Source organism: Callospermophilus lateralis, chromosome 14, assembly GCF_048772815.1.
Source record: "Callospermophilus lateralis isolate mCalLat2 chromosome 14, mCalLat2.hap1, whole genome shotgun sequence".
In the NCBI taxonomy this organism is placed as follows: Eukaryota; Metazoa; Chordata; class Mammalia; order Rodentia; family Sciuridae; genus Callospermophilus; species Callospermophilus lateralis.
The window spans coordinates 59,699,788-59,710,182 of NC_135318.1; the positions used below are offsets into that span (position 1 = coordinate 59,699,788).

General features: G+C 54.9%; 1 protein-coding gene across 1 annotated transcript; it reads right to left on the reverse strand.

Annotated features, from left to right (window-relative positions):
• Positions 1–967: 967 nt before the first annotated feature.
• Fbxo41 (F-box protein 41) lies at positions 968–10,028 on the reverse strand. The gene is made up of 12 exons (XM_076833822.2): positions 9,136–10,028; positions 7,297–7,522; positions 6,728–6,801; positions 6,124–6,482; positions 5,136–5,377; positions 4,838–4,953; positions 4,573–4,725; positions 4,286–4,381; positions 2,808–2,926; positions 2,470–2,628; positions 1,162–1,277; positions 968–1,030 (listed from the first exon to the last, which is right to left on the reverse strand). Exons 1-12 carry the CDS (start codon positions 10,026–10,028, stop codon positions 968–970), a joined length of 2,616 nt encoding a protein of 871 aa, XP_076689937.2.
• Between the last annotated feature and the right edge of the window lie 367 nt (positions 10,029–10,395).

The following is a 10,395-nucleotide window of genomic DNA, read 5'->3' on the forward strand; positions in this document are numbered from 1 at the left end:
GTCTGTCCTTGCCAAAGCCACATCCTCAAGCAAGCTAATTAGACAGGAAGCAAAGTCAACCACCCTGCTCTAGGACCCAGCACAGTGGGCAGCCCAGTGCCCCACTCCCAGACAGCCTAGATAGCATAGGGGACCCAAAGGCCATCAGATTCCTGCCCAAGCACCTGGATTAAAAGGAAATTCCTTCTCAATACAGGCAGGCCTCCCAGGGCTGGCACCTTCACCCTCCCTTCGATTTCTTGAGAGTGATTGGTAGGTATAGAAACATGCACCTTTTAGCTCTGAGTTTCACTCTGGAGTGTGTGTGTCTGGGTAGGGGAGCCTTTCTTACAGGAAAAAGTAAGTTTTCTCCACCTAGCAGCCACCCCCATCCCATTTTGTGCCCACTTTGGGAGGAGTGGTCTCATTCTGGGAAAAAGTTCTAGGTAACTTTTTTCCTTCCAATCCTGCCACCAGCTTTTTAATGACTGTACCTAGGTCCCTAGACCTGCCTGGGTTATTCCTGGAGAGTGTAGACCCAGGGCCCAGGCAAGTTGTGAGAATGGGTGGAACAGGTAGGAGAGAAGAGCCCTCCCTGCCAAGTCTGAGCTGCCTTGTGGGGTCCCCTGGGGCCTGGGGCCTCAGGAAAGACAGGCCTGCCTGAGCAGGTGAGGAGCCACTGGTAGTTATTGCAGATCCTCCGAGTGAAGACACCAGTGCTGGTGGTGACAGCTCCTCACTGGCTATGCCAGAAGTCTGCTCCAGCGGGGATAGGGTGGGGGTCAGAGGGCAGCTTCTGTCCAAGCCCCTGCCTTGGGTCAGACCTGTTGCTCTGCTGTTCCAGTAGGACAGGATACTCAACCCCTCCCTGGAAGCTGGGATAACACTAGGCCTCCAAAGGTCTAGTCCAAACCAGGATCCCTCTGGAGGTACAAATAATGCCTTGGTGTGGGGCTGGCAGGTGCCCTGCCACCCCCTGACCCCCGGGTTAGCAGCCGCCTTCCACCTTGATGTGCAGGATCTTAGAGAAGCCAGGCCTTCTTCGCAGGGCCTGTGAACCAAGCCCTGAGTTAGTTCTCTTCAAAGCTGGTGGGGTCTTCCCTCCACACTCACCCAGGCCACCAGCCCCAGCCTAGGAATGTCACTTGGGGATCTTGGTTGGCCTCAGAGTCAACCTCTCACCTGGAGTTTTGTCACCATATCCTCAAATAGCTTCTGAGCCTCAGGGCTGCTGGGCTCCTTGAAATAATCAGCAATTCCAATTTGGACCACAATGGACTTGAGGTTCCGACAGATGCCTGGGGAAAGGTGGATAAGGAGGCCCCATGTTTGGCCTGCACAGTGGGGCTACCACCTCTCATTTCACTGATTAATGACATCAGATACCCCCTGAGGAACCATCATATGGCAGCCACAGAAAACAAAAGTAGAGCAGGCCTACGATGGCCTGGGATGCACAACTGGACCAGGGAGAAGGTGGATGAAGGCACTCTGGGAAGTCAAGTGGACAACAGCCAACTGCTCAGCAGTTCTAGCAAATTCCCTGACAGAGGGGACAGTTTTACCCTGGTCTGGACACTTGGAAGTGATTATAAGGAACAGAGTGACTGAGAGGAAGCTTGAGCATGAGGGTGGAGGAGATGGGGACAAACCAGGCAGGCTGCACAGGGTTTACAGGATGGGATGTGGCTGCTCACTAAGGTCAAGGGCTGAGGAGCCTGGAGAGTATGAATTTGAGGCTGAGCAGTTTGTCCTGATGGTGTATCCAGGGTGTGGACATGAGGCTGAAGGGGAGAGGAGAGGAGGGTCCTGGAGGTAATAAGGTAAAGGAACCTTCAATCTGGGAACAGGGTCTTCCCAAGGGCCACAAAGTCCTGGATGATGGTCTCATTTGGGGGAAGCAGCCCAAGCTGGATACCCTTGTCCTCAGTGAAGGCAGAGAAGTGACAGAGCGGAGAGTGGGTAGTATTAGGTGAAGAGCCAGAGGAGGCCTAAGAACTGTCCTAGGGAGCTTACACACATTACTACCCACCTATTCTAAGAAAGTCAGTGAATGAGAATGTAAAACTCAGATAGGTAGAGTAATTTGCATGAATTCACAGCTAAACAAGCAGCAGACCCAGAGCTGAAACCCAGATCAGTCTAGCTCCAGAAACTGCACTTTTAATCTGTCTGCTCTCCTGCCTCAGCCCTGGTGAAGACTTACACAGGGACAATTTCTGCATGGCTTCTGGCTCCAATGAGACTATGCCAAAGCACAACAGATATCTTTGGAACTGGACTATTAGAAGTGGATACTGGCAGGCTTGGAATGCCCACTGGCCTAAGAAGACACTGTTGGCAAAGCCAAGACCAGATATTGCTGTCTGCCCCCCAACCCCATGCTGGTGTTTGCTGATTAGAGCATCAGGGAATTGTTTATGCTACCTGCTGACAGGCCATGGTGACAGGTGAAAACCATATCCTGCCCTGCATTCCCCCATTACTCACTGTTGAAATGCAGTAGGGCCTTAGGAGTGACAGGGGTGGCCGTGAGTACCAGCATCTCTAGTCCCTTCAGGCCTTCCCGGCAGACCTCAGCTGCCACCTCCTGGGTGATCTCTGACACATGGTCCAGCTCCAGGACCTGCAGCCGCATGCAGTTTCTTGCTAGGAAGAGGAAGAAGGCAGGCCCTGCTGACAAACTCCCTAGGTCACTTCCTGCCCAACACCCTTGGTCCCCTGCCACCACCCAAGATGCAGCCCCAATCCCCTGTAGAATTTTGCAGGATATTATTGCACCCTCACCAGCTTCTCACCTCTCCCCACCCCAGTCCCAAGGGACTCACCAAGTGATGCCAGGCCCTGCACCCCACAGCCGGCGCCCCCAACCCCCAGAGCCCGGAGGTGGGGCCAGCAGCGACCGATCATCTGCAGGCAGCGGTTACTGAAGCGCGTGGGCTGCTGGCTGGAGAATGGGGAGGGGGCAGTCAGGGAAGCCTTTGGATGCCTGATGCCCCAAGCGAGTGTATTCCTCTTGGGGGATCCCTCCCTTCCTCAGGCAAGTACCCCGACAACAACCCAGCTGGCCAAGTCAGAACACTGGCATCATCCCTGACTCGCCCCTCTCACCTCTTGCCATGTTCTGCAGTTTCAGATTCCTGAGTAACTCCTGTACTACAGTTTAGACCACCATTGGATTCAGCTAGATTACTACCAGTCTCCCTGCCAATCCATGCTCCACAATGCAGACAGTGCACCATTCATTCCTAGAGCCACTCACTGTGTCATTCAGCAGATGGTTATCAAGTGTCTGCTATAGTCGAGAACAACTGAGCCAGGCCCTGGAGGTGCAGTGGTGACAATGCAGACATGGTCCCTGCCCTCAAAGCATGGGCAGTCTATTTTACAGAACTTTGGCAGTCTGATCTCAGTACTTTACTTAAAACCTAAAATTCTCCAATAGTCTCCCAGTACTTTCTAGATAAAATGCAAAAACCTAAACCCCTTAACATGGCCCTGCCTGCCCTCTCCCAACCTGCTTGTCCACACCAGATTTGCCATTTCCCTGAACATCAGACTTGCCATCTCTTAACATTAACCTAAGCTTCACACTTGGTACCAGGGATACAGAAATGGACATTCACAGACTCTGCCCTGAGAACTACAAGTCTAATGTAGGAGACTGAAACAGAAATAATTGCAAAACCGGTAACAGCAGGTGTCAGGACAAGATGCAATGGGAATCAAAGCAGGAGCACAATGACTGCTTCCACCAAGGTGTTAGGGAAAGTACACTGGATGGGCTGGGAGGGGCCAGCACATGGAGAAGGATTGGAGGGCAAAGAACAGGGAGGGTGAAACCTGTTAGTTTGAGGAACTATAGGTAGAGTGAGGCATGATTTCACACCCTGAATTCTCCAACGATCAGCTCTTATATGTTACATACTGACCCAGAATTGCCTGTCGTGTGTCAAACAAAACCCAACTACTTTTAGCTGTGTTTACTGAACACTTACTGTGGGGCCCACAGGCTCTGTGGTATAATCTCACTGAAGCCAGTAACAGCTCTAATAAGGTCAGTAGATTCCTAATATCACCTTCACTTTGCAAGTTGAGAAACTAACATGCCATTGGGTTGCCACTAAGCCAAGACATGACTTCTAGGTCTAATTTTAAAGCTCTGTTCTTAATGCCTCATTGTGCAGATTAATGTGTGTGAGCCTGTCTCCTCAACAGCTTATGGAATGGGCTCAGATCTGTCTAGTCCTCAGCCCCAGACCAGGTCCAACCCTTTCCCTTCCCCACCCACCCAGCCTGAGCTCACCAGGGGTGAAGAGGCGCCACCTGGAGGGAGACAATCTCTCTGCAGCCTGCACCTAGAGCCCAAATAACTTCGTGGCCCACTGGGTCTGTGGCACTCCTGTTGAAAAGACAAAGCTGGAGTGGCTCATCCTGGCGGTTTCTGCCCCTGTCAATCCTTCCTTCCCTTAGGTCACAGAGCTCTTGGGTGCCTTTGTCTGAGGACCTGGGGAAAAGCCATGCAGTGTCTAGGGATCCTTGGGGTCCCAGGCCAATAGGGTATAGGCCTTGCTTCTGGTAAAAGGAACCCACCTGTAGGTGACAGCCTGCAGGGCACGACAGTAGCAGCTGGCCAGCCAGAGTGAACGGTCGGTGAGGATGTTGGGACAGTGGGAGATGCGCAGGATCAGCAGGTTCCCCCCGGCTGCCTTCAGCAGGGACTCCAGCCCTGCTTCAAGGCAGCCCCTGGGGATGACCAAGAGGTCACCTGCCTGTGGTCACCTCCTCCTCTAGGAAGCATCCCCACTTCATTCCAAGTCTGGACCCAGGAGCACCTGCCCACCCACCGCAGCCTCACCGGGTGCTCCGGGCGTACTCCTCCTTGCTCTCCTTCTTCCCCCGCTGTCGGGGCTTCAGGTTCTGCAGGGTCAGCGAGTGGGCCTGCGTGCACCACTGAGCCAGCATCGCCAGAAACTGCGTAGAGAGGGAGGGTACATGGAGAACAGGGGGTCTGCACTTGGCTGGCTGGAAAAAAGCCAGCCCCAAAACAGGAGGCTCTGTGAGAGGATTTGGGGGAGCCAGGCTGGAGCCAGGGCTGCAAGGACCAGATTCTGCCAGGCAGAAAGGTGGGTTCCCAGCAGGGCAGAGGTAGGCACCTTGGAACACACTCTCGCATTCTCTAGCAGCACCCTTGTCCAGACAGCAGGGTGACGGGCCACGAAGCGCCAGTCCCGGCAGACCTCAGCAGCATGCAGCAGCGTGCGTGTGTCCAGGTAGGTGAAGATGCAGAACAAGGCAGCTCGCATCTTAAGGATCTCTGGGCTGATGACCTCGTTGGAGCGTGAGGGGCTACCCCGCTCCGCTCGCCGGCCTCGTCCACTGCCTCCCTCGGGGCGGGCTGCAAACACAAGGGAGCAAAGGTGACAATAGAAGGTCAAAGGCCAGGGCAAGGATGTGGGTGAGGAGCTGGGGCAGGGTAGGAGCTGCAGGAGGAATGGCATAAGACCCATGCTGGGGGAACCAGTGGCTTGGGAGGAAGGCCAATCTGCTTTCCCCTCCGCTACAGTACAGCCACCCCTAATTTTACTTATTAGCAAAGGTATTCCTTCCTCATATAAACTTTCTTTTTTAAGAGTCAACACTGGGTTGGGGTTGTGGCTCAGTGGTAGAGCACTCGCCTAGCACGTGGGAGGCCCTGGGTTCCATCCTCAGCACCACTTAAAAATAAATAAACAAAGGTATTGTGTCCAACTAAAAAATAAATATTTTTTTAAAAAGTCAACCCTGACCCTAACTCTCTACCCTCCTGATACCTCTGCATATGTGTGTGGCCTGTGTGCAGATGGGGCTCCCCACTGCACCGGGAGCTCCAGAGTCTGGAGTCAACACTCTCCTCTACATGTCACTGAACTCCTCATGTATACAGACCCTGTCCCCCAATGTACCATCCTTGCACTGGCTACCCTGTCATTCAAGTCTCTGCACCAGGCTGGAAGGGCACTTCATAGGAGGGGTGGGCAGGTCTGGAGAAGAGGAAGGGAAGTGCAGGAGGTCAGAAGATTTGCCCTCTTAGCCCTTTCCCCCCCGGGAGGGCCCAGCACCCTGGGGAAGGCTGGCCTCTCTGCCATTCCTCTCAGGACTTACCTGAAAGCCGGCAGCTGCTCACTTGCCCAGCCATAGCAGGCCCAGGGCGGGGGACATCTGAGGGGCCCTCAGCCTCCGACTCCGTGGTTCGGGAGCCCACGTCTGAGACATCACCCTCCTCCCCCTCAGTGCTGTGTCTGCGAGGTCTGCGCTGCCAGTTCTGGATGGCCTGGCGCCGTAGGCCTGAGCTTCGAGGGGCCTGGGACCGCTCTGAGCCACCATTGGTAGCCTGGGCCCGTGAGCCCAAGCCCCCAGGGCCACTGTCTTCAGGTGCCCCCTCCTCTGGCCGGGGCAGCTCCAGGCTGTCACTATCATAGCAGCCTGAGCTCTGGGAGGCAGCTGGCACACGGCTGGAGGCCCTGGGGCAGGGGGGACCAGATGGTGAGGGGCGAGGGGTATCAAGTTGCCAGAATTCTCCACCCTCCCCTTACCACAGATCAAGGGCAACCCATCCGCCCTGCTTCCCAAAAGTTCCCTCTGAGTATGGAAAGGCAGATAGGTGACCCAAGGAGAATGGGCACAGGAGGAGAGAAGCCCCAGGTGGCCAGCAGATCTTTCCAGGGAGAGGGTGGGCTGTGTAGGGCAGGGCAGGCCCCAGGCTTACCCTGTGCTGGGAGAAGAGCCATGCCGTGATACCGCGTATGTGCTAGGCACGGCCGGGCCTGCGTGGTGCTCTCGCTGTGGGCCCCCAGAGCAGGAGGGAAAGGAAGGGAGGCAGAGGAGGCAAGAGGATGAGGAGGTAATAACAGGAGAAAGAGGGTACAAGATGGAGAGAAGAGACGAAGGAGAGGAGAGAAAAGAAGAAAAAAAGTTGGGAAGGATGGACGAATGGACAGACAGATAGCCCCAACAGGGAGGCTCACCAGCCCCCTGGCCACACCCAACCCACACCCCAATTCAGGCTATGGCTCCTGGGTTCTCATTTTCATGGATAGGCAGAGATGGGCCCCTGAGGGCTGGGGCTGCTGGATCACACCTTGAGACAGCCTCAGGGAATGTCACTCCTGCCCAGAGGGGCCCCCTTGTTCCAGACCCACACTTCAGGCCTAGGCCTGTTCTTGGGGGAAGAATCAAAGAAGAGAAGCACAGCATTCTGGGGGATGTGAGGCTGTGTGTGAGGGGAGGTTGTGGGGACCAGTAAGCAGGTAAAAGAGGGGACAAAGGGGCACTCACCATTCTGCCTGGGCCCCGGGCCCCTGGCCCTGCACCACTGCCCCCACCTCCACGCCCCAGGCTGGCACTGGGTGTGCTGCCACAGCTGCTGCTGATGACCTGCAGCTGACGCTCAGCACGGTCGGCCCGCTCCAGGAGTTCCTCGATGAACTGCTGCAGGCGCAGCTTGGCACTAGCCTCCCGCGCTGCTGTCTCCTTCAGGAACTGGTCAATCTGTACCACCTCCCTGGGCCCAGAGCAGGCTTTTACCCTAGAGCCTCTGCCTGGTTGACCTGCCACCCTCCCTTGTGGGGAGACACAGGGCACAGCTGCCCATGATGTCTGCTTATGGCCCCACACACAGCCCCCCCACATCTAACCCATAACCAGACACATCATCCTCACACAAAAACACAGACACCCAGTTACCTCTGGCCTCAATATACAGCCTCCCCACAAAGGAACAGCGCTAGGCACACACTTTGAGCCACACAGCCATGTGCATATACCTGCTCAGTACACATTCATGAATGTGCCCTCATGGTATATTCATTCCAGGCACATACTCACAGTCTGAGACATGCAAAGCATCATGGAGGCACAGTCTCACTGACACACTCAAACACACACACACACACACACTTTCTGAAAGATTGAAAAATGTATTCAGTCACTTCAATACATAGGGAAATAAACTAAGATGCAGAACCTCCAGGAATTGCACAAACACATGGCACACCTTACAGATTACCTGAGTCTATATTCCCCAAAGCATCCATGGTTGTTCATGCATCTGTTCAACATTTATTGAGTACCTTATAAGTGCTAGGCACTGTTCTAAATGTTGGGGAAGCATCCATGAACAAAAGTAGAAATCCCCTGCCTTCATGGAGCTTATATTGCAATGGGGACAGATAAATAACATCTGTAGCCAAGCACTGTGGCACATGCTTATAATCCTGTGACTTGGAAAATGGGAGGAATATCAGGCTATGCATTTTAAAATAAAAAATAAATTTAAAAGGCTGGCTCTCGTAGTTTTGTTGGTAAAGATGGAATCCTGGGTTCTATCACCAGTACCAGGAAAAAAAAAAAAAAAGAAAAAAAAAACTAAACCTAACATTTGAATAGTTCATAATCCTTCATTTAAAGACCAGAGAAGTGAGGCAAAGTCAGCAAAGAAGAATAAGGAGGAACAGACCAAAAAAAAAAAAAAAAAAAAAAGGAGGGGAGATCCTAGGAGAGCCAAGTGAAGAAAGTGTTTCAAGGATCTGCTGTGGATAGGCCAAGAAAGAGGGTGACTTGGCCTTAGCAACATGGTTAAAGACAGTGGTGGAACTGGAAACCTGATCAGAGTGGGCTCAAGAAAAATGTGAGAAAATAAATTGGAGACCAGGAATACTTTCATGAAATTTTTTTCTGTATGAGGCAGCAGCTTAAGGGAAAGTAAAGTTAAATGGGAGACATGACATCATGTTTGCATCCTTTTAGGAATGATAGATAGATAGATTGATTAATTGATTTTGATGATAGGAAAGGGAGAGGGGAGAATTGGGCCACACCTTTGAGTAGGACAAAGGGAAGAGGATCCAGTGCCAAAATGCCGAGGCTGGTCTTGGCTGAGTCAGAGCAGGGTCAGAAACAGACACTTTCTTCATAGATAGGCACATGTATGATCATACTGCCATGTACTCGTGGTCCTGCACACACACGATCATGACACTCTGGGATCCACACACACCAATATTACAAGTTCATGACCATAGACCCCCTATTACCTAACCATGACTACATACAGACATGCATGTTCAGGGTGGTTGTGATGGCACACGGGCACACCCACCCTGAGGGCCTACTCACTGCTGCTTGCGGCTCAGCTCCTGTTCCTTGTGCACCAGGTCCTGCTTGAGAGAGGCCAGCAGCTCCACGCTCACATCCACCTGCCGCGAAAGCTCAGACGCTCGCTCCTCCAGCTCCTCCTTCTCACGCCCCAGTCGAGCGCTCTCCTGCCTAGCAGTCTCCAGCTCTGCGGCTTTGCGCTCCAGCTCTGCCTGCAGCCGGCCCACTTGGCCCGCAATCTTCTGCTCCACCTCCTCGCTCAGCCTCTCCAGCCGCCGGTCCACCTCCAACTTCTCCAGCGCGCGTATCTTGAGGCGCGCCAGGCCCTCCTCGTAAGCCACATCAGCTGGCGAGGGGGAGGCGGGCGAGGCCGAAGCCGGGCCTGGGCCGGGCCCTGGCGGCGGCGTCGAGCACGCAGAGGATGCCACCGACTTGCGGGCGAACAGCTCTCCCAGCGGGATCTCTATCTCACGCAGCGCGTAGCGTGCGGCAGCGGTGGGCACGAGACCCGGCTCACCCAGCTCCTCGCAGGGCAGGCTGGCGGGCACCAAGTCGCCGGGGAAATGGGCGAGGGGTGCGTGGTGGTGGTGGTGGTGCAGCAGGTGCGGCGTTGCAGGCGACGGCCCAGCGGCCTGCTCCTTGCCCTGAAAGGACGTGCTCTCAAAGACCTCGCGCCGGGCTCCGGGCACAGCCAGCAGGGCGGCGGGCTCGGGCGCCAGCGGGAAGCCCGAGGCTGCAGCTGCAGCAGCTGCTGCAGCCGCGGCGCCGTCGCAAATGCTGTTGGTCTTGGAGAGGATGTAGAGAGTCTCATAGGTGTGGCTGTACTCTAGGTGGGCGCGCAGGGACGACAGGCTCCGGAAGCGCTTGTGCTCCCCGCAGCGGGGGCAGCGGTATGGCAGGTCCAGCGAGGCCATGGCCCCGCCGCCCCCGCGGCGTGTTGGCTCCACCGCGGCCGCCCAGTGGATCAGCCGGGCGCGCTCATGGGGGGCCGCGGGCGAGACCCCCTGCAGAATCAGTAAGGCTCAGGGTGCCCGCGACCAAGGTCGAGGAGGCTACAAGAGAGGGAATAAGTCTTAAGAGGAGGATTCTCCTCTCCCAGCGACACCTCCCAGGCCCTGGGCGGGAATCCCCAATCAAGTGTAAATTGACTTTCCCAGGAAACACAATGGAGGGGCCTTGGGAGACCTAAGGCAGAACTCTCAGAGGGGAGTGTACTGCTGTGGCACCTGTGCAGGGCCTGTACATAGGTGAATGAGGGGGGGGGGGGGAGAAGGAGGGAGG